Genomic DNA, 26,858 nt, shown 5'->3' with positions numbered 1-26,858 from the left:
CTTTTTTAATAGTTCAATAGTTAAAAGTGGTCTAATCAGGCAAGAAGTTCAAGGCTTAAAGAAAATAGATAAACAGTAGTGATGTTAATCAAAACACAAATAAAATTATCAATCTAGTGGGAGCAGAGGTGCTTAAATATTTATGCAGTATACTCTCCCCTCACCTTCCCAGCCTTGTAGTACCTATGGCTCTGCTGATGTAACAACGTGATGGTGGAATGCTCAGGATAACTCATGGCTCCTAACAGCCTCCAGCAGCCACAACATGAGCTGCAGCTAGCTGAAGTTGAATCTGGAGGCAGTGCACAAACAGTTCAGGTGCCATTAGAATCTCTGTTTCAGGAAGCCCTAATGCAGGTGTCTCAGCTGCTCATGATGATCATGTGTAATCCTGCCCAGATGGCTGTGGTCAGCTCGTGCCAAGGATAGACTTGGCATTTACCCAGAAAATCCTTTATGGTAATTCTGAGGTCTTTGTGGTACCCTCCACACTCTTGGTTGACTCGTGTGGCAGGAGGGATTGCAGGGAGCTGTGGAGCAGCAGGGCCCACCACCAACAATCGGCAGAACAACTGGAACTGAGCTGTGTACAGGGCTGTTTCCTAAGGCCTGTCTACTCTGGCACTCTAACTCTAGCAGAACTTACTCAAGGCTAAAATTTGCAATTCTGTATATGGATGCCAGTATTGTTCATTCCAGTTATCAATGCTCAGGAAGGGAGAATACCATCCACAGTCATAGCTACAGGTGACACAGTGATTGATGGGACAGTACACATGGAGCATTTACTGTTGCAAAGCAATCCAAATTGTTTCCTTAGTCACAGTCCAACATATTTAATACTGCCAACCATAAGTACCATATATACTAGCAAAAAAACTAGGCTGCATCTGCAGGATGTGTTGTATAGAGACCTAAAAGTAGTTTCAGGTAACAGATGGCAACTCTCGGTCTGTTATATAAAATTACTTGTAAATGTCAGGAAAAAGATAAAAATAGAATTAATTCAGTCAAAAATTCCTGCAGGGTTAAAGAACATACTGAGATTATATTTGATGGGTAATAGGAGTGTTTGACAGGAAAATTATTGCAGTGGACCCACTGGCTTGAAACTAAGCCTACATAGTAGAAGAGGAGGGCTTCCCCTGTCTTCATCTCCTTTGGAATTTGTCAATTGAGTAAAAAGATGTGCAGCTTTTACCTCCAAAGTGAACACCAGTGTGGGTCACCACACTTCAGTTCAGTCATGATGCACTGAAATCCCAGAGTTCTCAGACTAAGCCAAGGTAGCAAAGACTGAGGTGATTTTACCATCTTTACTGACTCTGCTTTAGTCCCAGCTGTTACTCAGAATACTAAGATTTCACTACTTTTGCCCCTTTGTGCTTTTGTTTCTCCTTCTTTCTTTTCTAGTCCTTCTGATTTTTTCTTTATGTTAATCAAGTCTTATTTAATTAGCCAGAAACTTGCCTTCTGCAACCTTGTGACCAGATACAAAGCAATGTCTTTGATGTTATAATATTTTGGTGGAGTTTGAAGTGACTGAAAGATGACACACCTTTTCATTAATAGTGGCTGGTATGGGAGAGCCTAGTAAGACCAAATGGCATTTTCTTATTTGTTTAGTATTCAGGTTTTTTTCCTCCCTTTCTTTCTTGTTATGCTTGTACATCCCTTTCGGCTTCACACCGTGAATCTCTAAGCTATTTCAGTTTTTTTTCCCATCCCTAAAAATATGTTAACACTATTACCAACATTTTGGTTTGTCAAGACTGTGAAAACAGGAGTGTTATTTCTGTTCTATATTTTGTATTTATAAAATAATGAGAAAGGGATACAACTGAAGATCTAGGTGACCCTTCAAATAATTTAACTGGGTAGGACTTGCTACTGCATCGCCTGCTTTCTTTATAAAACACACATTTCTATATTCTATTCTGCAATGCAATTAAGCAGGATGAAATTGCTTGGCTCGTAACCCTGACATTTCATATGGTACAAGGCAGCATCATGTTAGCTCCTTTGTACTCATAGACCAAGGTAGTCACCACAGGGACTACATCTCATTAAGCAAGGATTAGAAAAGGGGCTGATGTAGTTCCCTTGAAGTGGACTTCTGTTGCATAGCTTCACTGTACAGAAAGAAAGCTATTAAGCTGAACAAAGTGATCTTCCCATCATACAGCACTTGATTATTGTATATGGATAAACTGATCATCTTAATTCAGAAAGAAAATGGGAGTATTGGAGAGAATTCAAATAATGAAGTGTTTGGGGAAAAGCTGTTAAGACACACAATATACATAGTCAGCAGATCAAAGAAAAGGATGGAAAAAATATAGCACTTATATATGGCAAAGTACACTGATTCTGGTGACCTTTTAATAAGATATATATATATAATTAATATATATAATATATAATAATTAAGTCACAGAAGATACAGCTGTATCTTATGCTATTAATTTATACATATGAGCAGTTGATTCAGAAAAGTAGTAGAATTGAAGCATGCTATAGGTCTTAACAACTATCTCTGAACAATGCACAGTGATCCACATTTGATGTTTGACATTTGAAAAAGTTATATGGCTGTCGTATAGAACAAGTGATGACAGTGGTACTGCTTGGCCAAAATAGTGCCTGGGAATGACTGTCTTCAGCATCAAACTCCATGGCTACTTAGTGGCTTAGCTTTTGTAATGATTTCAAAGCCTGGTCATCAAAACAGTCAGCTCTTTCTACTTGGTGCTCTGGGCCCTGGACCGCTCTTTCTTAGGAGGCAGTAGTCCTGCCATCCTTGCTGTACTTAAATTCCACAGTCCACTGAGTCCAAAAAAGATAATTACTATGGTGATGGTCCTTCTCCTCTTCCTGTAGTACACAAATTTGCAGAATGCCTATGGCTATTATTGATTATTCAGTCAGTGTTTTCCTTTCTCTTTTCCTCTTGTGATCAAATAAAATCCAATCATGAACAATGCTCTTTTGCATTATTCTACACCACTGTTTCCACTACGAAATACAGTTATTGCATGCCTGCAACTAGTGTTTCCTTGGCTGCATATCCTGTTGCCTTCATCATTCTAGAAATCATGCTAAACTTATGTTCCTGATTCTGGTTTACAAGGCACCTCTAGCTAGGGACATTCTTTTGGCCTTTAGAATGAGTTGATTCTTTCTGTGATGACACTGAGTCATCTTTAGTGTTGTCATCTGTAGTGTGGTCATCTAAAGTTATCTGACAAGTATGTTGGTCATGGAATGTGCTCAGAGTTGTCCAATCACCAAACTGTTTCTGGGTCCTGTCTTCCTTCTCTGCATCTGGGCAGCCTTCTGCCTCCCACTGGCAACAGGACCCAGCCATAGCTTTGTCAGCAGAAGCCTGGGGTCCTTAGGTGTCTTTTCCTTCTAGCTGTAGCAATGTCTGCCCATCCTAATCTGTACAGAGAGAGTTATTCTATTCCACTCCTTTCTTGAGCAGCTACTGAACTCATTTTCCTCTGCCTGTCACCAAAAGCCAGGCTTTGCCTATAGGGTGGTAGTGATTGAAACCCACTCCCTGCGATGATTGGGCAGCTGCTGCAGACTTACCCAAAAGGTTACACAGCTACTGCTCTAGTGACCTGGGAAGGGTGAGGAGCAGTGGCTGATACTGAAAGGCACTCCTCTTGTTCATTTTTTCACAGCCCTGCAGCTCTTTTTGCCTGGTTTTATATGCTGGAGTGTGAACTCACTCAGGAGGTGTTATGATGTCACCATAAAGGAAAAGGGCTAATCAGAAATTCTCCACAAGTTACAGTCTTTGCACTACTGATTGAACTGTAGGTGGAATGGGGGGGTGGGGTGGGGTGTTTATTTTGTTGTTGTTGCTTGGGGTTTCTTTGGTTGTGGTTTGGTTTTGGTTTGTGTTTTTTTTTTAATAATTGGTGAACACCTAGTGTAAATACTTGTTGGTGTCACAATTTAAAATCACTTCTTACAAATGGAGAGTTTGTATGCTATGAGAAAACCTCACTTGCTTGACAGTGGGACTGTGTTGACAAGTAGTTTACAATCATTTTAGTGTCTTGGTGTGGTTTTAACAGAATACTTCCTTTGCTTTCACTGAAGCTTCTCTTCCTTTGCTGTCATCATTGGCTCTGGTTATGAATAGCACATTGCTTCTCTTGGGGTGCTTATTCAAGTACAGCTGCAAAAAAACCCCCTCAAACAATCTAGAGTTCTCTGCTTCAGGAAAGTTAGTATTCTCAAACACTTCCTTTGTTCTCCCTTCTTTGTTCTAATCTTAATTCCAGCAGGTTTTGGTTTCCATCTTCATTCAACAGTGGATATTCCATGTATGTTTTTTGGCTATAGAAGGCAACTAGGGAATTCATGGATCCACTGTTGGTATGGTCAGTATCCCTTTGAAGTAATACAGATCATACGCTCCATTTACAGAAGCATCTGAGCTGCTGCTACAAGCAAGAAACTATCACTTAACGTGGGCCATTAGATCAATCTACATTATGATCTGCTTTTCAATAAAAACAAATACAAAAAAGTTTTGATAAAGGCTAATTTCCTAGATTTCTCCTTCTTTTGTATAGGAATGATACATTTAAAGTGCCTGCGTTTGTGCCAACAGATTTTTCTCTTAACCTAGTACTGAGAAATTGCTCTTCCTCTCCAAGGACCCTCCTCTGTGGTCTGCTGTAGGCTAACCAACTAAACTGAATCTCAGCCTTTTTCAACACTTGAAAGCTGCCATTCACAGAATTTTTCAGGAAACATGGACTGAGATTTTTTCAGCTGCCCAAAGTGAACTTGGGAAACCAGTGAGAGAACAGGGACTCAAACACACTGGTACACAGATGGGTCTGGTGGTTTGGAAGTAGTCTGAAGCTATGCCAAAAATTACTAACCATTTCTATTAAACCTGTATGTACTCGTATGAGTCTGCAGTCACCTGCCATGGTATTGTGACCTAAACCACAGACTAGTGCGTTTGCTGTATTGTTAGGCAGGATTCTGAAACCTGATACTAAACCTGACTGAGAACATGGTTTCTTGTTTGTAGTTCAGGTGTGTTGCTGTATAATACCACTTGTTCAGCTGCCTTTGTATTTCTAGTAAGAGCCTGTAAAGCTCTACTTTGTCTTAAAAGATACAGGAAAAAGGTAAAGGAGCAAATAATCTCTCTGTCTCACTGTCATACGGAGGTTATCAGAAATCCCTGTTCTTGTTATCTACAAAAACAAAAGAAGGAACTGCTTGAAAAGCAACCCATGCACTTATATTTTCTCCCACTCTCACCTTTTTTTTTTTTATCCACTATAACCTCAATTTGGCAATCTGCAGGATGGGTTGTAAATTACTGCACTGATGTCAATATTTGCAAATGATGGAAAGAAATTAGGAGTTCTTACACTCTTTGACTTGCTAGTGACTGAATACTGCTTCATGTAAGAACATGCTATTTCGTATGAAGAAGTATGTAAGTAAGCAAGTCCTTAAAAGCTGCACAAATGTAAGATGAAGTATGATCATTTTCTAAACCAGCAATAATTCTATTTCTTTATTGAATTTCCATTTTTGGCTGGTTTTTCTTTTTGCATTTAAAAAGTAACTTCCATTCTCTCTGAAGTGATTTAGCAGGTTGAAAAATGGATGGATCTTTACATACATGTGGAAAATAATTTTCTTAAAATGAATGCAACTATTCAGGCACTTTTTCACACCTTCGTCTGATGGATCTTATTTTCCTTTTTTTTTTTAAATTATTTTCACCATTTCCATGTGACTGTTTCCATTAGCTTTTCCCAAAAATACACTGTACTACAGAGAATCCTAGGCCTGTGACTGAAATCAGATCAGTTTCAAACATAAACTAATGACCTCATTTATCTTGCATAAAATATATGGGGTTTATTTTTGTTGGAACAGTATTACCTTACCATGTAATGAACATAAAATATATCTCCTGATCCAATATTCTTATAACTTAATCCCTTCCTCCTTTTCTGAATTTGGTTACTTCTTCCTATCACAGCTACTTTTTTTGTTTAAGGTGACTTCTTTTGTTAAGGTGACCCCATGCAGTGCTACAGGCTAGAGGGAGAGTGTCTGGGAAGCTGCACAGTGGAAAAGGACCTGGACATGGTCGACAGGCACTGAAAATGAGCCAGCAGTGGCCAGAGTAGCCAAGAAGGCCAATGGCATCCTGACCTGTATCAAAATAGTGTGGCCAGCAGGACCATGGAAATGATTGTTCCTCTGTACTTGGCACTGGTGAGGTGGCACCTCAAGTCCTGTGTCCGGTTCTGGGTCCCTCACTACAAGAAGGACATTGAGGTGCTGGACAATGTCCAGAGAAGGGCAACGAAGATGGTGAAGGGTCTACAGGGGAAGTCCTATGAGGAGCAGCTGAGGGAGCTGGGATTGTTTAGCCTGGGGAGACCTTATCACTCTCTACAACTGCCTGCAAGGAGGCTGTAGTGAGGTGGGGATCGGCCTCTTCTCCCAGGCAACTAGTGATGGAATGAGAGGACATAGCCTCAAGCTGTGCCAGGGGAGGTTTACATTTGACATCGGGAAGAATTTCTTGATGGAGAGGGTTGTTAGGCATTGGAATGGGCTGCCAGGGAAGTGGTGGAGTCAGCATCCCTGGAAGTGTTCAAGAAATGACTGGATGTGGTGCTTAGTGCTATAGTTTGTTTGACAGGGTGGTGATCTGTCAAACATTGGACTTAAAGATCTTAGAGGTCTTTTCCAACCTAAATGATTATGTATTCTGTATTTCTTTATCAACACGATATTGAATTTATAGTGACTAGACTTTTACTCTTTTGTTTCAAATAATACTGATAAAAATCTTATTTTCCCTGCTCCAACTCACAGTTGTTAATGACACAGAGAAGCATGTTGCAGGAATGAAAACAACTTATAGTTTACTAAAGCAAAAGTGAAATGTTGTGTGTGCACAAGTAAAGAGAAATAAACGTATTTTTATTCTCCACTTCTGATCAGCAAGTGATGTCCAGCCACTTCCTAGGGATCAGGGCTTCAGCATGCATAGTGGTTGCTCCGAAAAGTAAACACTGTGAATAATGAATGCCTCCCCTTCCTCCTCCTTTCCTTAGCTTTTATATCTGAGCTAACTTCATATGGTATGGAATATCCCTTTGGTTAGTTTGGGTCAGCTGGCCTACTTGTGTCCTCTCCCAAGACCTTGTCCACCCCCAGCCTCCTGCTGGGGGGCAGAAAGTTGGAGAGACAGCGCTGCTCAACAGTAGCCACAACACTGGTGTGTTATCAACACCTTTCTAGCTACCAATGCAAAGCACAGCACTGTGAGGGCTGCTGTGGGGAAAATTAACTGCATCTCAGCCAGACTCAATAGAATCTATAAGCACAGATATCTTCCAAGAAAAATTCTAGCTACAGCTTGTGACAACATCATAGGTTTAGATGGATTCTTGAAGACAACCGCAAGACGGAGGTGAAAGAGATTAGATTTTCCTAGGCATTTACCAAAAGAGAACACTTGGGGAAAAAAGGGCAAGCAAATAGTGGAAGTGATGTTTTTGAATAACTGAAGCATAATTCAAATTGACAGGACTGGCTAGCGAAGGAAAAATAAAGTTGCAAAACAAGTTTCTTTTACTGAAGGAGATAAAAGAAGGAAGAAAACAAAGTATCATATGAGCAGAGGAGAAAAGGCAGGATCTACAGAAAAGAGGAAAAAATTGTGATGATAATGTCTGGTGCCCAAGGAATAGTAAACATGATAAATGGACTGTGAAAGGGAATGGATGAACAAATGGTCTAAAAAGTTGGGAAATTAAAGGAAGATTCAATTAGCATCAGGAATAAAACATACATATATGTAACTGGTACTCCCTTCTGAAGAAAAAGGGATAGGCTGTCATGACAATGGATCCAGAAGTATGTTTTCTAAGAAAAAAGTTAAAGATTTGAAACTTCTAATCCAGTGAACAGAAGTGTACATATTTCCTAGAAACTTCCAGAGGAGTTTTCCCATTTCCTGAAGAAAGACGGGCAAAGGTGTGATGATCAATAAATAACTCGAGTCGGTGCTAAGATTGATGAATTACTGAGAACAGTACAGAAAAAGAATAATTCATAATGGATATGCTAATATTATGGATAGTTTATAAGATTCAGTTTAGACCCATGCAGGGGGCAATAAAGTTGAGATAGAGCTAGATTTATGTACAAACGATGCCTACATGAATAGAAGGAGGATGGAAGAGCATAGGATATGAAAGCTTATCACAGAGCATGGCCTGGAGCAAAACAGGCATAGTGCTGTTAGAGCAACAGTCATCCTAGGCAGACTTCTGGGATCAGGATAAAAAATCCCAACACACTACTTTTAAGAAGCATTTTGTAAAATCGTGAGAAGGCTTATGTGAGGCGATTGTACAACCTGCCAGGAATCTGTGTTTACAAGAGCCCGTTCCTATTTTGTGGTCTTAAATGTTTATCTAGATGGTCTCTAACTGTTTCTCTTCATCTTGTCTTATGACAACTTCTTTTTGTTAACTGTCATTTCGTGGTGTCATGTCACCATTACACACTTAACATTGCGGTAGTTTTTAAGCTTTTCAGCCTTTCTGAGGTCTCTTAAAACAGAGAGGTAAAATAAATCCATAGCCACATGGTCTTTTGTTGTTCTTTCTTCCTCAAAAGTTTGTTTTGCCTTATAAGGTAATTTTTCTTGCTTTTTTAACCAATTACTTTGCTATAGCTGAACACTTTTAACCTGACTTTTTAAGAAAACAAGGTTTATGTGATTGTGCATCTGCTAATCTTTCCTTATGAACCTTGAATTCATTGGCCTATTTCATCCAGATTTGACCAACAGGAAGAAAAATTAGAAATACTAAGTTTCTGAAAAAATTATGCCTTTATCTAAACAGCTGGGTGAAGAGAGCCTTCTAGAGGAAAGGCCGTAAGGGCTCAATCTTGTCAGTTAAATTAAAATCCACATGGGAAGTCATCCTATAGGCACAAATCCTGAGGAAACCAGGTTGGAAACAGTAATGTAAGAAAAGCACATGAAACTAGAGCTTTGCTAAACTAATGGGATACATGCATGAATCATTCTTGGTCCCAGTTTTAAAGGATTACTGCTCATCCCCAACTAAGAAAGTATGTACAGGGGAAAAAAAGCATGCTAAAAAATAGCATAGGGTTTCTCAGCAGCAGTGAATGATCAACATATATCCAAACAGTCTCTGTTCAAAAAAAAAAATTCTGCTGCTAGGAGAAAAGAGAACATGTTGAGAACAAGACTGTTTCATGGTGGTTCTTTCACGACGTGTGATTTTAAGAACACAGGGAAATTATTTTGAAGTTATGACTTTTGGAATTTTATTCTTCTGAGTAATTTCTTGAAAACTGGTATGTCTGCCTTTGCCCATCGGTGCAGATGACGGAAGGTGGCCTAATGCCAGCCACAAGAAATGACTATGAATGCAATGATGGTAGCAATAATGACATTACAGATGAAACATGTTTCCACTAAAGACTGAAATTTAAGTTAAATAGCTCTGACTGTATTTATCAATGATGATAATGAGCAATTAGTTCCTTTCCATAGGAAAGAGGCTGAAAGCAGGAAACACAGTATTCAGCATTTTTCTGTTGCACAAGTGCATTCCATGTAAACAATCTATTTTCTTCTTCCCATCTACAATACTGTTTTTATGCATAACTCACACATATACACTGTAGCACTTTTACATCTGTTGGTAATAGCTATAATCCAATGGATAGTTCTTTGCATGTGAGATGGAATCAGCACCTTCATCCTAAAATAAACAAGATTGATCATAAATCTTTGATGTCACAAACCCACACTTTGTTTGCTAATCTCCAGCCAGTTGTGTACTGCAGCATCATGCATTTGCATACTAGCAACTGATGATTTATACCCTTTCTAGCAAAACTCCCAGTTTCTCTCATATATCTGTTGATAGCATCACCAATGTCGAACAAAATTGCCAGTGACTTTGTGATGCATTCAATCCTGTGGGAGCAAAATGGGGCTTCGTAAAGGACTTTCCTTACTATGGGCCTGCAACTTCAAGACTCTACTTGGAGACTTTTTTTTACCTCTGCATTTCTAAGCAATATGCTGTACACCTGACCGATAATTAACAGTTCTTTTTTTTTGATGACCAAATCAGGCTAGGTAAGTTATTGGGCCTGATCCTTTTGCTGGGCCATCTCAAGTTATGGTAAAACTTCTGCAAAGGTAACGAAATAAAACCCCACCCATATCTTAATTTGTTCCATAAGCTTCTTTCTTGCAATTTTCTTAGCATTGAAGTGAATATGAGCACAGCATTCACTTCAGCTGCTGGAGTTAGCTCGAGAGATTTGTCCACAAAGCAGCACAACCTCAGCTTGCTGTCACAGGCAGATTTGTTCTGAGCTTCTGTGGTTCCTCTGCTGCTGGTGCTCTGCCTGCTGTGATGGTGGCTGGCTTTCCACGATGGCATTTGCCTGCACCTCTGCCTGTGCCACCGTGGTGCTGTGTGGGCTCATGCCAGAGCTCATGTGCCCAGAGCTGTGGGTGTCACTGAGCACACATGCCATTTCCTCACTCCAAACACTTCTTGTACTTGTACCTTGTCGTCCTCGCCATGTCAGGGCATGCAGTGCTTTTAGCTTGCGATTTTAACTCTCACATGTACATTACGTGTTTCTGTGGGCAGAATACTTTGCTGTGAGATGTGTAGTGTTTTGACTAGCGGATTGCAGAGAGGTGCTCACAAAGCCTGTTCTGTTTATGCTGTGCATTCCTCAGGCAGAATTGGACTTTTCTTGGTCATGCACATAATTTGAGTCCAGCAAACCCCCAAGCAGTGTCCTTTCTTAAGCTGTGGGTATTTTTAAGAGACTTGCAACACCAGTTTTTGTTGTGTTTTGTAAGCAACTATAAGAGTGGCTTTAATTGCAGCCATGGGCAGTCAGTGATTTCCTTCTAGTGTTTTCCAAGAGAAGTCTGCTTCTGGTCTTTGTTATTGGGACCATAAACAGGAGTGGGAGGTCGTGGGTTGATCCAGAGCTAGGAAGGTCAAGTGGCATCAAAGGAAGGGGATGTCTCTTTCAGGGTCTTAATGGTAAACACACTGGCACTTCAGCATATTTGTCTGCGTATCGCTTCTGCAGTAATTAAAGACACCTTTTCATGCAAATGGTTATTAGAAGTTCAGAGAGATGGAAGAGGAGGATGTGTAAAAGATCACCTCATTGGGCTCATCAGTTATTAACATTTTTTTCAAAGGCTGAGTCATGTCAAATTGTCTCTCTGTCTCTTGCTAAGGCACAAATATTTTTGTGAATGTGGTAACTGAAGCTTTTTTCTTAACCAACACTATCCCCCTAAAAAAAAAAAAGGTGCCAAATATGAATCTCTATTCTAGTCCTGAACTGCTGGTGCTTCAGCAGTAAACAAGTCACATCATAGTTTATACCTGAGATGCCAATTAAGCCTTCCTTAGGAATGTTAAACAAGAGAAGTCTTAGATGAACAGTATTCCAGGATGTCATGTGGAATATAGCCCCTAAAAGAGAATGTCTTTTAGGTTGTTGTTTCTGTGATGATAAATGAAAAATAGTTGTGCTTTTAAACTAACCTGTAAGACTTGTTTACATCTATGTGTGCCATCGTGTCAAGTGTTAGAATGAAGTCAGTGGTAAATTAAGGGATAGGAAAAAAAAAGGCGAATCACCATTTGCTAAAAATTCCTTCTGAAGTGTTTGTGATGTCTTTGCTGTTGAGGATGCTTATTTGTAATTTTCCAGAATTAGATCTGAACCCATCCAGAATGGGCTTTAAGTGGGAAGAAATATCTAGCATTATTTTGGGAGGAACAAAGATTTGTCAGTATGCAGGTCAGCACTCTGAAGGAGAAGGTTTATTTCACTTTTTTAGGAGAATTTTGTCATGGGTAAAACCAGTGTGTGGATAGTGTGCTACTCACCTTAATGAGGAAACTGGCAGAAGAGCTCGCCAAGACACACTTCACTGTTTATCAACAGTCCTGGCTCACTGGAGAGGTCCTAGATAACTGGAAGCTGGCCATTGTGATGCCCATCCACAAGAAAGGGCCAGAATGAGGATCTGGGAAACTACAGGCTTGTCAGCCTGACCTCAATGCCCAGCAAGGTTATGGAACAGATCATCTTCAGTGTGATCACACGGCACCTACAGGATGGCCCAGGGATCAGACCCATGGATTTAGAGGGGCAGGTCCTGCCTGACCAACCTGATCTCCTTTCATGACCAGGTGATCCATCTGGTGGATAAGGGGAAGGCTGTGGATGTGGTCTACCTGGACTTCAGCAAAACTTTTGACACCGTCTCCCATAGCAGACTCCTGAAAAAGCTGACAGCCCACAGCTTGGACAGGGGCACTCTGTGCTGGGTTAGGAACTGGCTGGAGGGCCAGGCCCAGAGAGTGGTGGTGAGCGGTGCTGCATCCAGTTGGCGACCGATCACTAGTGGTGTCCCCCAGGGATCAGTGTAGGGCCCAGTTCTGTTTAATATCTTTACTGATGATCTGGATGAGGGAATCGAGTCTACCATTACCAAATTTGCAGGTGACACCAAGTCAGGGGGGACTGTTGATCTCCTGGAGGGTAGGAGAGCTCTGTAGAGGGACCTGGACAGGCTGGATAGATGGGCCGAATCCAATGGGATGAAGTCTAACAAGACCAAGTGCCAGGTCCTGCACTTTGGGCACAACAACCCCCTGCAGCGCTACAGGCTGGGCACAGAGTAGCTGGAGAGCAGCCAGGCAGGAAGGGATCTGGGAGTTTGGATTGACAGGAAGCTGGACATGAGCCAGCAGTGTGCCCAGGTGACCAAGAAGGCCAATGGCATCCTGGCCTGGATCAGGAACAGTGTGGCCAGCAGGACCAAGGAAGTCATTCTGCCCCTGCACTTGGCCATACAAGTGATGAGGCTGCACCTCGAGTCCTGTGTCCAGTTCTGGGCCCCTCAATTTAGGAAGGATGTTGAGGTGCTGGAGCATGTCCAGAGAAGGGCAACAAGGCTGGTGAAGGGACTCGAGCACGAGTCCTATGAGGAGAGGCTGAGGGCGCTGGGGTTGTTTAGCCTGGAGAAGAGGAGGCTCAGGGGAGACCTCATCAGTCTCTACAACTGCCTGAAAGGAGGTTGTAGCCAAGTTGGTATCAGTCTCTTCTCCCAAGCAACCAGCAGTAGGACAAGAGGGCATGGTCTTAAGCTGTGCCAGGGGAGGTTTAGGTTAGACATTTGGAAGAAGTTCTTCACAGAAAGGGTGATTGGGCATCGGAATGGGCTGCCCAGGGAGATGGTGGAGTCACTGTCCATGAAGGTGTTTAAGAAGAGACTGGACGTGGCACTTAGTGCCACGGTCTAGTTGACAAGGTGGTGTCAGATCATAGGTTAGACTTGATGATCTCAGAGGTCTTTTCCAACCTAGTTGATTCTGTGATTCTTGATTAATTTTTTTTTTCCCCACATATTTGAATTTAGGCAAAGCAATACTGCACATCATTTATAAAATTCTCATAATGTCTCCATAGTGTGCTATAGGGAACAATACGAAATTGATGGCAACACAAGATGATGGCAAGAAGATTCAGAGGCTAAGATATAGCTTTCTGTATTCTTCAGGCCCATAACATGGGCTTTAGCTTTGTTTTATTTGTATGGGGGTTTGAGGTTGGTTTTATAGGTACCATTGGTCCCTCAAACCTTTTAGTGAGATTGATAGCTGTTTGTGCATTTATTCTACAATCTCTTTAAAATGTGTATGAGATTTTTGTGGAAGTTTTGCATATATCATAATTTATTCTATTGTCCTAGTCTTTTCACTTCTTAAAATAACTGCTATTATGTCATATTTTGGAGGGCTGAATTGTTTTCTGCTTTTTTCCCCTGTTGCATGAAGATTAAGTGAACTATCTTAGTTTCGGGTCAGATAGTATTTCATCAGGACAGTGAAATGACTGCAAGCATTCATCCCCTGTGGATGAAATCCCCATCTGCAGCATTTCTGTCTCCCACATTGAAAAGACAATTACTTAGATCCTTGTAGATGGGCTTTAAAACTGGGCGTAATCCAGTGGAGAATGAAATGCAGAACCATACAAATCAGTGACATTTAGCCTAACCACACGTCAGTCCAGGTGGCAAGATAAATTGGTACTCAGCTGTTTCCAGCCCATTTTCCTGGTTAGCACTCCTAATACAAGAAACAGTTTTGGCACCTCCAGTGTGATTTTTGTGCATGTGCACACAGTTGTGGAAACACACTTTATTCTGTATTCAAATTTTCTGGTTCAGGTAAACTTCTAAAGAAGTTGAATTTCATTTCACACTCCTCTTAAAAACAGTTGTACTTTCTGGAAAGAGAGCACCTTTCCCTTTGCCTTTCATCCTTTCTCCTCTCATTTGTGTGAAGAAATTGTATCACTCAGTTGTGACATTTCACTAGCGGATGCTACACCCATTTTAACTGAAAGCATATTTTTATGAAATAAAACCTAGATATATTTACTTGTCAACATCTCTGTAACTTCCATAAAGAGGACTGAATGATAAAAATAGTAAAATATGTGAAGTATTTAGATGTTTCTGAAATCTATGCTTCAAAAAAGAGCAAGAGCCAGCAATCCCTTGTGCCAACCTCTTTTATCTCTTGCAAAGCCTTTTCTCATTTATTGTAATGCTTAACAACTCCATTTCACAGTGTGCTTTAGATTCCTAACAACAGCAAAAAAAAAAAATTACTTAAGAAAAAACAACTTGCAAATCCAAGACCAGGCTTCTGTTTCTGTATGGTTCTAAATTAAGCCTTACCATTTCTTTACTAATGAAAATCTTTTCCATGTGGAATAAACTCTTAGTTCTTAGCACCATTAGTAATGCTTAAAAAAAAAGTATTTAAAATGGTTCAGTTGCCAACTGCCTTTGACTGTCTCAATAAGACATTGAAACAGACCTTCTGCTCTAAATTAATAAGGCCAATCACAGCTACCCAAAGCCCAGAATGACAGATCATTCTTCTGCTGTTATCGCTATCTTTACTGAGGTCAGATAAATCACTTTCAAGCTGTTAAATCAATGATCGTAAATTAGGGCTCTGTTTTTACAGCACCTTGTGGGAAATTCTCATGGTTAAATTAATCTAACAGCTGCAGTGAAGAGCACTTCCCACAAGATCATGTCAAAAGTTCTCCCCCTACACACCACGTTTCTTTTTTTTTAAGGGAAAAAAAGGACTGAATTATTTGTTTTTACCTAGCACACAAAATGGAATCCCTCCGTCTATCCCTGCTAATTCATGTTTCAATTGTACCCAGCTGTTTAAATTGCACTGTGCAGAGATTGCCTTGATCCCCAGGTGCTGGTACTCCATCTGTGCTGCTCTGAGAGACTATTTACAGCCGAGGTTAGGCCAGTGATTGCTGGGATGGAAAACTCATTTCTCAGCCTGGCTTTTATTTACACTCTTATTAAAGATCCTTTCACTCATGTTGGAATGGCAGCTAGTGGCTGCAGTAACCGTTTGGCATTGAGCCAAGCAGCAAAATTACCATGTCGATGAAAGATAGCCTGCTTCCATTTTAACCTTTCACTGTTCCCCCTTTCCATCTATATTTGCATGAAGAAGGATGATTATTGAAAGAGATAGGGAGACAAAGGGATGAGAGAATCCTTGTCAACTGAGCTTTTCAAGGGATAAACCAATGGTTTGTGATCAATTTTGAGAAATCTTTACTGCCTTGCTAATTTCCTACTCCTTTCCCTTAATTGCTATTAGACTTTATTTTTACAGAGCTCATGCTCTGCTCACATCCTTCCCCCACTGCTACCCTGTGCCTTGTGAACACAACTCTGGATACGTCTGCGATGTTGAGGTTTCTACTTCATCCCCAATGCAGGTCACACAGAGCCATAGCAACACCCTCAAAGCATTTTTCTCCTACAAATATGCCTCTGAGAAATGAATCATTTTCTTGGGACCAAGCAGCTCGTTGCACACAGCATGTTATGTTACTGGAGAGGGCAAGGGAGAGTATGACCAGTGGGTGGGGGAGGCTGGCATGCAGTCATCACACTATGGCCCTAGATACATTTAAAAAATAAATATTTCTCCAGAGACCTCAGAACGTTTTTTTTTAAGAACACAGGACTGGTGACAAGGAAATCCACCTCAGATGTTAGGAGACAACAACCAACATTGTTAAGTGCCAACTATAGCCCAGCACAACAAGCAGGAGACCTCAAACCCTCAAGCCTCTCTATCAAGCCTTCTTTGTGAGGCAGCCCATGACTGGAAGTGCAACAGCTATGGTGGTTCTTGACTGCTAGCAAAGCCACACTTTTCTATCTTCTTCTGCTTCCAGAGCAGGAGAGATGAGTCTATTTCCATTTTTCCTTAGTGTAGGAGCACTGACTCTACTGAGAGGTTTACAAGGGTTGGTGTTCTTGCTTCTGAGCCTTGGTTTTGGTAGTGGGCAAATAGAAGCATTCATCCCCTACCCCAACAAAACAAGAGGCTATTTTCTGAGGGATTTAACTCTTTACGTAGATGTTTATGTCATCTGTTGTTTAGGCACTGCTTAACCTTGCAGGTCCCCAAGAAATGTAGGCTCCACTCATCACCAGGAGGCTGCTGGTGATCAGGGACAGGTAACTTCACTGGTCTGACAGCCACAGGCTGGTGCATTCCCAGGAGTGGCAGATATATGTGGCTTTTCAATACAAAAGTAGCTGTTGAATCCTCCAAAGAATGACCAAAATTGAGTTATTCTCAGTTCGATTTTTAAAACTTGATTTTGTCTCCATTGAGTATGAGACACCTTGAGAAAGGATTGCCTTGCTATTTCTTCCTCACTAGTCCTCCTAAAAGGTAGAGGGTTTGTTAACAAAAGCATAAACATATATATTTAGCTGTATTCTGAGTGACTGACAGTTAAAAGAGGTGTATCTACAGAATATTGCTTGCTTTCAGCTCCTGGAACAGGCACCAACAGATCACATCTTCCAACATGTTACTTGCTGCTCAAAGTTATTTTTTCCTATATACATACATAACATATATATATATACACACATATATAAAATATATAATTATTATAAATTCAATTTCAATATTGTACAAAAGCTTATTTAATAGAACTCAGTCTGTGCCATATAGCTAACCTCAGGACTCCAGGTTAGTTGGGTGTTGTTTTTCCCATTTTCTGATTGACTGAGTATCTGAGTCCCATGCTACCTGCTTTCCTAATGAAGCCAGCACCAGGGAAATCTTGCAGGAGTGGTAGCAGAAAAGAATGACTGAGAAATTTTACATAAGAGTAAATATTTTTCTTTCTTTTCTCTCTTTCCTTTTTTTATTGGCACTAAACAGACCTTCCCTAAAACACCCTTCTTAGAAAAATGTTACCACAGAAAGATTTACTGTCTGAGCATTGTGTTTTATATTTTTCCTATTCATAGAATACTTATATGTCTGGACATGAAACTTAGTTTGAAGCTTGTGTTTTGATTCTTGTCTGGCTCATTTAAACTGCTTCTATGCTGGTGCTCAAGCAAAGAAGGAGTAAGAATGATGTTCCAACTCTTCTAACATATTCTAAATTCCCAGATGTAAAATTCAATTGCATGAGGACTGGTGAAAAACAAGCATTAAGAGAGGCCACAAAGACCAGCTCTTCTAACATATTCTAAATTCCCAAATGTAAAATTCAATTGCATGAGGGCTGGTGAAAAACAAGCACTAAGAGAGGGCACAAAGACCAGCAAAGTAAATTTATTTTTTTAATTGGGAGCACAGTGAACACAATCCTCAGAAAATGCAGCATAAGAACTTTGTATTAGGAGCTTGTTCATGGAGTACCTTGATCTCAGCTAGAGGAGTTGCTGTTGACATTTGGCTGACAAAGCTCTAGGGAAAGCTGGCGGATGCTAAGAAATAAGACATTTGGTGCAATTAGCTGTGGTACCAACCCAGGAATGAAAGTAAACAGGCACAACGTGGGGATGAGAGGATTCTTCAGAATCAAGGCCTAAACTGCTTGCGGCTGCAGCAATTCCCTGCTCTTTGTGCATTCTTTGGCAATTACCTGTTTAAATAACTGGTTTGCCTGCTTTTAGATCCTGGAGAACTGCAACTTGATTTGGCTTCTTGTCTCCCCTTCCTCATCCCAGTATGTGAGGTGATACTGCACCCTACCCTGAAGCAGCTGTCTCAGCCCACATCTGCTGCAGAGGGCTGTGCATTTAAAAATTAAACTGATATACATTTATGAGACCTGGATGGGCAGAGTCAGTCTAAATTCTGAACAGACTGAAATGACTGCAGGGCTGTCAGCTGCTTTTACATCCCTGAGCTTTATTGAATATATACTGGGCAGAGAAATGGTCTTTGTTTAGGAACAATTTGTGCTAGTCGATGAGGTGACTGCCTAGTCATTTGTCTTCTCCAGTAACTCTCATGGGAAAACAGTATCTTTTCTCGTAATTTTAGTCATGGATATCTTGCAGAATTTCCATATTCTTAAATCTTACCTTCCTAAAGCAAAAATAGCAAAATTTCATGTTTCTTTGCTTAGTTCCTGAAAAGTTGTAGCAATTACAGAAATAAGCAATAACTATCATATGAGAAGCTAAATGTTGTATCTGAGCTTGTGTCATAACCTTTGGATCTTCCAGACAGCTCTTAATTTGCCAAGGAAAAGTTCCTTGCAAAATTTTCCCAGATAATAACTGAGCCAAAGAACTGGGGTAACAATGGCTCAGAAAGTTGAACCTTCTAAGACCAACTTAAAAACCCCTTTCAAATAGGGGAATTAAAATATTACATGCATGTAAGTTTTAATTTGGAGGTAATGAGCAATGTTAGGTTAAAGAAGACACCCTTTCCCTTTCTATGAGTCTTCCCTTTAGCTACTAGTAATTCCTGCACTGCTGGTGATGCTGGCGGTGTCAGCACCCATAGGAAGCAAGTGGTGAGAGGAGGTGGATGGCCAAGGACTCAGTGGCACATCTCAAACAGCAGTTAACGACTCCAAAATGTTTTAAATCAGAGAGGGGCAGAGTAAGGAGAGGAAAGGAAGGAAAAACACCACCAATAGCATAAATGAACCAGGAAGATACTCTGTTGGAGTACAGTCTGTTGGGAAAGGCCTCAAATTACCACAAGCAGAACACCCAACCAACAGACTGGTAACTCCAGGGATGACTGTGAAGCACAGAGACAATGCCAAACCAGTACAGCTGGTTGTCTTGACAGAGGAATGCCATACGGGATTGATTTTTAGTGCTTAAAGGAATAAATGCTTGGGGAGTAAAGATGAGGGACATTTTGACTCCTTAGAAGCCAAGACATGATGCACTAAAACACCAAAGAAAAAGAATGGAATTCTAATCTTAGGCAGCCTCAAATTCATGAAGGTTCAGAGATCTCGTCTGTCTACACATCTAAATAATCAGTCTTAAATTAACTGCATTAAAAATTTAATTACTTTTTTCTACTGCAGCTACCTCCCTCTCCCCTTAGTATTTTGTGGTAGAGTGCTGTGGACTATTTCTGCAGCTTCAAATTTATGACTAATTGTTGTTAAATTATGAAGAATCTCCAAATCATGTGTCTTTTATCTACCTGTGGATACATTTTGTGTATCTTGATCAAACTCCTTTTCAATAACCTCACCCTCAAAGCACAACTTCCCCCGAAATCATTCTATGTCCTCAAAAAGGTTATGGCATCCTTTATTTTGCAAAGTGGAGGATTAAAAAAAAGCCTTCATCCTTCCTCTTAACAAGAACAGGATGTGCAAAAAGTTTGCTTTATATAAGCCCTCCTGGAAAGCACAAGAGAAACTCTGAAATCCGTAAAAGCCGCAGTGTAATAGCATAAAGAATTCAACTTTTTATGAAGGTACATCTCTCTACCAGGATACGTTAAGAAGACAAAATTTCAGACCTTGGTTTTACAGAAACTGTACAAAATACAATAAACTACTTGGATTTTTCCCTTATGTCAATTAGTACATTTGGTAGGATACTATGAATGTATTATTTGGCAAAAGACTGATTTATTGCCTACACGAATTAAAGAAACTGATGTCCAAATCTGAAGAATTGCATTGATTACCTAAAAAAAATTAAAATGACAAGCCTTACTTGACGTACAAGCTTACAGAATTTAGGGCATAGGAAATGCAAAAGCAAGAGGGTGTTGTGGAGCAGGGTCCTTTAGGTTCAGTTGATGTGCAACAGTTCCCTGTCACTTCATGCTATCAACACTTATTATTCAGCTGACACCAGCAAGCCAGGTAAAGCTGTGCTGAAGTTTTATTTGCACAGCAATTTTAAGCTTGACACTGTGGTCGGATTGCAGTAATAGACTGTAGGACTTAACAGGAGAGTGAGAAGAACCAGAGTTAAAGTAACACATTGCTTCTCTCTGCACTCTCCATTATGCTTAGTGAATACAATGGACATGTGCAGCACTTTAAAAACTGGAGTAGTGCTGGAACAGATGTTCTCACTGCTCTCCTACTTAGTGTGAGGTGAAATAAGAAGCAGGAGAATTGCTTGTGCTATAATGCAATATTTCAAAATATAACAAGTAGATACCTGTCCAGCTCTCATTCTCTTGCTGGCAACCCAGGTGGGCATTGTCCATGGCTGTGCTGGTACAGTGCAAGGTTGGTGTTATTTCCTGCATCTTCAGTGCCTTCAAAAGCATCTTTGGTTACTAAATAACCTTGAACGCTTGCTTCACTGGAATCTATGAATTCATCCTTGGGTTTGCTTGAACATAAACTCAGAACAGAATTTAAGGCAGTGATTCCTAAGGAACTGGGGATGAGGGAAAACTTACTCTAACTCTGTTATCATTTCCAAAATTACACCCAATGCCTCAGAGAGCTGGTAGCTGATCACTTTGCACAGCTCTTCACTGAGTCAGAACATGGTAACTGCCAGTCTGAGCAATGAATCATAATCCAATGGCAGCACACAGCTATGCTACAGCTGAACTCTTTCCAATCAACCCATAGGCTAATGCACCTCACAGGAATTTACTTCATTAACTGAAGAGTGAGACCTTTTGTCAGTGAATCACCCATTCCCTTGCAAAGCAGAGTGTGCTACTTGCCCATATTGCACAATTGGTAATACACATAAAGAGACTTAGGAAATCTTCATGACAAAGGCAAATAATAATGATTATAGATCTAGATGGATATATATAATATATAATTTAAAATTTTATTTTAAAACTTTGCACATACACTTCTTCAGTATCCTCCTCTTTTGTTCATTGCACTGAAAAGTTTCAAAAAACACAAAATATATCCCTTTACTAAACATTTTTTGTTCTTAGGTTACAAAAAGATGAACATTTCACAGTCACAAAGCAGAAGTACATTGGTCCAAAACATCTTCCTGCAGCAGGTCCTCCTTTCCTCAGGACATATAAATCCCAGACAGTTGTACAGATCTTAAGATATTAAGATGAATTGTCCAATGAAGGAAAGAAAAATGTGGCAGCTACTAGAAAGAAATAAAATCAAAATAAGACACCTATGAAAGAACACCAACAGTAATGATTAAAAAAAAAAGCAAAATGAGCATGGAGGTGGACAAGGGCATCCTCCTTCAAGTACATCACAGGTAGAAATACAGCAGCACAGTTACAGCATCATTTGGTCGCTCTCTCTGTAGTAGCCACATCACTGAATCTTCATCTAAGATACATGGAAGAAAACTATTTACACACCTAAAATGTTGGGGACAAACAACAATTCCACACAGTTTGCCATTCATGTTTGATACAAAACTGTTGAAAGTATTTGGACATAAAACATAAAACAAAAGCAAAACGCTGAGGCTGGAAGAAATACAGCAGATTTGCTCAGAGCATGTAGTGTTCTTTAAAAACTTAGCAGAAGCTCAGAGCCAAAATTTGCCCAAACATCCTGGAGGCACAGAGTCAACAGTACCTCACAGACCTCTCATCATATTTTAACATGGAAATAACTAAATGGAAATCCACTGATAACAGCAGACTCTGACCACTCTTCCTTTAGCTTGTTAGCCCTGTTGTTTTTTAGAATTTTTTAACAAAATTCTCTCTTTCCATCATGAGGCCACTGAACATCTCAGACAATACACTTTTGTGTTCATGAAGGAAGCATTATTGCCTTAACATACCAAAGGATGGTTGTGTGCCTCACATAATAAAGTCTAAATAAAATTTCTAACCACCTTCTTCAATAAATTAAACAAACAAAATTTTAGGCTGTAGTGCAAGAGGAAAGTGTCTGAATTGTCTGTACTATCTTCTTCAACAGTATTCATAGGAGAATGGTAGAAGCTTCTTGGTTTTGAGCTTCTAGAAGTGGGACCACAAAACACTGTTACACTGCACCATCAGCTAACCGGAACTCTATTATTAGCGCCTTTCCTTGCCATTATCCAAGGAAGGATAAGAACTTGCTCAACTTTCCAAGCAATGCCTATGCACAGGCAAGGCTCAGCACTGTGCAACAGAATACGAATGCAGATGTAACTCAGGACTGAGCTTCCTTGCTGCTAAGGCTTACACAGTTTTGGATACCAAGGGAACTCGTCTGGCAAAACCCAGCACTGGTTTAGTTCAGGCAGTAACTAAAATGACATGCCAAGGATCTAAAATTTGGACTTGATGCCTAACTTGCTCCAGTCTGAGGACGTGAGCTGTCTGCTCCTAACTCGTGAGCTTCACTGAGCCCTGGAGCACCTACAAGTCTGAATGTGGCACCCATCTTCACCTATCTGAAAAATAGTATTTTGCACCACAGATCCTCCCTGCCATCAGTGGTTTCTAATGCTGTGATTCACAAAATAATTCAGCCTATAAAGGGAATTGGAAATGCTTTTAATTATTCTTGCTTCTTGCACAATACCTCCGCAATAAATAACTCCCGCCTGCTATTTCTGTGAGGCTGGGGTGTGTATATGTATTTATACCATGCCTTGAAGCAGAGCACTGACCCCAGTGCAGGGGATGTAAGAAGCTCCTACAGAAAGCAGATAGAAGTGAAAGCCCGAGTACTAATGCAGCAGGTCAGAGATGCACCAGACACTCTGGGGAGAAAAGCACCTAAATGTGTAAAAGATACTTTGTAAAAAAGCAAAACAAAAAGCATCACAGCATAGTTTCAGTCACATACTGAAACCTTTTATTAAAGTTCTCAGAATTCATTAATTGATGTTAATTGATACTAATTGTTAATACTGTACTTCTGCCCTTTCCAGGAGAGAGGCTGACAGTGAGAACACAACTCGACCGGGGTCCAGCCACTGCAGAGCAGTCATATGGCAGTGCCTCAGATGAAAAACAAACACTGTGCAGGCTGATCCACCAGGACTCACCAGATCATGGTCTGAGAAGTCACCCATCAGTTTGCTTCCCACCAAGTCATGCAATCTGCTAACCCCTCTCTTCATGGGTACATTTAAAAAACACTCCTGAATGAGTAGTTGTCTTGAAGTTTTGCTTTTAAATTTTGGCAAATGCTACACAGGAAATCTATTTCCACCACATTGTACTCAGTGGTTTTATAAAGTACTGGTATATGTGTTGACACCATGTTACCAAATAATGAAGACCAACAGTGCATGAGCACTGAAACATTTGACTCAGGCTTGTAGCTGGTACCAGCAAGCACCAGCTTCTTTGCTGTTCAGACAGTTTCACCAGATTTGCCAGCACTAGTTTCTTTGTGAAAGAGGATCTGAATTACTAGATGACTATACAACTGCATTTGCGAAGAGACAACAGGAGTTACATAGAGCATGAAAAGCACGTTTACAAGTTTATTAGGCCAAAAAGAAGTGCAAGAGAAGTTCTCTTGCTTAAAATTTGAAACATATGAGGGGCCATGGGAAAAATATTCTAGACTCTAAACCTCTCTTTTTACCCAGATGCACACAGAAAAAGAGGTAAAGAGAAAAAAAATAAGGAAAGAAAAGATAAAGCATGACAATACATAATCAGATATGCCATTGATTTATGCTGAAGCTCTAGAATATAAAACGTCTGTATTCTGCACAGCTTTATCACATGCAGGCACTGGGAACTTGTGGAACAGTTTTCAGGCTAAAATCATGCAGTTTGCTGCATGTTTGAGCCATTACACACTCCACATCGCCTGAAACCCCTTCTGGGTCTAGAGATTTAGAGCAAGAGTAGTTTAAATCCACCAAACTGTTGCAGATATACTTCAAGATGCAATCAAATACAGCATCTGGGCAGCTACATCGCACTCATGCTGTGTCGTGTTTACACAGCACATCATAAACTACAAAACTGGCAAGCTCTGGGTCACACCTGCTCAGAAGAAAGTCTGCAAAGGGCACAGCATCCTCTTTCTACTTCGGAAAGGACACATTTGTAAGCTCCCTAGTCAGTGCCGTACAATTACATCAGCTCCTGCCGTTTTTCCTGTCAAAGAAGTACAAACCAGATGAGCAGCTCCACATGAATGTGATCTGGGGACAAATTAGGTGAAAGTTGGCTCCCCAGCGAATATACCTGCCTATACGCTAGAATCTTCTAGTTTTGTTTTTTTCTTAAATTTCTGCCAGTGAAGTAGGAGAGCTGTCTCCTTGAAGACTAGACAGCAAGGTTACACTGCAGATTTGCTCACTTGTTTCTCTCCCAAACTACTGCTTTCACTTCAATAATGTTTTATGCAAATTTTCTTTATTTAAATTGATTTATCACTGCTAAGAAAAATGCTGCTAAAGCTAGCCAAGGACTTGAATCTATCACAGTCATACTGTAATCCTTGACTAAAGTTCTCAATGCCAAAAGGACAGAAAGTTATAAGCTGTCACATTCTGATCACCCAAGTCAAGCAGGCAAAGGTATACTGAATAATAAGTGAGGCAGGAAGAAGTGAACACCTTTTAAATAGATCACTACCTGGGTATTCAAATTGCTAATGAGAACAATACCACCACTTCGAAGTAGGAATCCAACTAAAAATACACTCAGGAGCCCAAACAAATTTACTAAATCCCAACTGATGCAAAAACTTTATGATCAGGGATCCTTTCAACAGGATAAAGCAGGCAGAATCATTCAATGAATGTAAATCTCTGATCCCAAAAAACCCACAGCCTCCAGGTAAATATCACATATAGCTGAGTTTGCATGCTCTGTATAATCATGGTATACACACAACAAGGAATCTGTATGAATAACTCCTCACACCAGAATAAATTCTGCCATACAGGACTGTGACCTATTTCTCCTGGACAATTTTGCAGGTGGCTGTTTTAGCTGCAGTAAACAGGCATAGTCACACTGAAAACAATTTCAGTTTTCCTACTAAAATACAGGAGGTATCTACTGAAGAAGAGATGGGAGAGGAAAATGGGGGCTCAAAGGATTACACAAGTTTGAAGTTGTCCATAGATAAGTCATGAATACAACTTTTTGAAAGAAGAAAACTCTTGAGTCTCATATATGTATGTGTATATATATATATATTTAAATGAGATGTGACCCAAGCCACCTTCTGAATATTTGGGGGTAGATTTCAGGAACCTCCTTGGCTTCTGATACCCACTTCTACTTTCACAACTGAAATGGCTCTTTCAAGCTACATGGTAAACTGAGAAAAAAATTAATTCCCCACCTGACCTGGAGGGATGACAGAATCCATAATATGCTAGCAGCATTTAAATCCCATTCCTGTTAAGCACCAAAACCATTTCTATAGGGAAATTGGAATCTTAAGGGTTACCTTTAATCATATACAGTATATGTGCAGAGCCCTACCTTTCGGGCAGAAAAATACCCCTCCAGCATTACATCAATTGGAAGTGTCTTGGTCAGACCACCAAAACCATAACGTCTCTTACAGGCCCTTCCCAAAAGGATCCCCATCCTATAATCACTCTTGATGCTACTTTCATGACTGTTTGTTCCCATGTATTAAAGGGATGACATAGACAGAGATGTCGTCTCCAGAGCCCAGCCTGTCGTTGGATATTCGCCAGCCCCGGTCCTTCAGCACTCCCCTGGCTCGCATCACCAGGTCCTGAGCCGCCAGCGTGTACCTGTGGAAAAGGCAGAATACAGCCAGAGTGTGTTCGCCTCTGTGAGGAGAGTGGGTTTTCACAGCCTGCCGCCTGGCAGATTTAATGTTGTGACCTACCAGGACATGTTTCCCAGTGTTTTAGAAGCAGGCAGGAAAAACACAAACCACGGCATACCCACAAAGCAACTCCTTCCAGTTCAGTGACAGCTCCTGAATAAGAATGTAAAGGTATTTGACAGACACCGCTTGACCAAAAGTTATCGGCCGTTCTGGGTGCCTGGCTTCACCACTCTTCAGAAAAATATTAAACATGCTTGCCTTAACGAATTGGCTTTCTAGGAGTAGTCTGAAAAATTGAGGACCCCAAATAACACTACTTGTTGAAAACTACACACTTGTTCACTGACACACCTGAAGGTAATCATATCTGAACTACTTCAGAGATGAACTGTAACAATGAAAGTAATTTGGAGGCAAGTAATAGAGCATGAGAAATAAAATCCAAATTACACTTTAAGCCAAGTAGACTAACTTGTCTGTTTTCCTTGACTGCAGGAATGATTTTTAAATCTCTTTTATTCTGAAACTGGAAAAGGAAACTTACATTTAATATGGCCAGATTAACAGAATCCCACAGTTCTTTCACATTTATAAGTTCAATGAAAACTGCATGAATGTGAGTTGTCAAGTGCTTAATTCAGTGAAATACCAAGGCTCATATTGCTTCAAAACTCCCA

The 26,858-nt window shown here is 40.4% G+C and overlaps 1 protein-coding gene and 1 long non-coding RNA gene across 2 annotated transcripts in view; one reads left to right on the top strand and one right to left on the bottom strand.

Annotated features, from left to right (window-relative positions):
- Positions 1 to 24: 24 nt before the first annotated feature.
- LOC113953327 lies at positions 25 to 23,438 on the top strand. The gene is made up of 3 exons (XR_003529844.1): positions 25 to 318; positions 16,629 to 16,705; positions 23,327 to 23,438. It is a non-coding gene; the product is annotated as an uncharacterized LOC113953327 (long non-coding RNA).
- The window catches only part of PPM1H (protein phosphatase, Mg2+/Mn2+ dependent 1H), a 130,367-nt gene continuing 124,781 nt past the window's right edge, over positions 21,273 to 26,858 (bottom strand). Inside the window, exon 10 of the mRNA XM_027656351.1 lies at positions 21,273 to 26,140. Within this exon, the coding sequence (XP_027512152.1) occupies positions 25,993 to 26,140 (148 nt within the window). The 3' untranslated portion in view covers positions 21,273 to 25,992. The remainder of the gene's footprint in view (positions 26,141 to 26,858) is intronic.

This window comes from Corapipo altera, unplaced genomic scaffold, assembly GCF_003945725.1.
Source record: "Corapipo altera isolate COAL_440 unplaced genomic scaffold, ASM394572v1 1, whole genome shotgun sequence".
Lineage (NCBI taxonomy): Eukaryota > Metazoa > Chordata > Aves > Passeriformes > Pipridae > Corapipo > Corapipo altera.
This window is presented reverse-complemented; position numbering and strand designations above follow the sequence as displayed.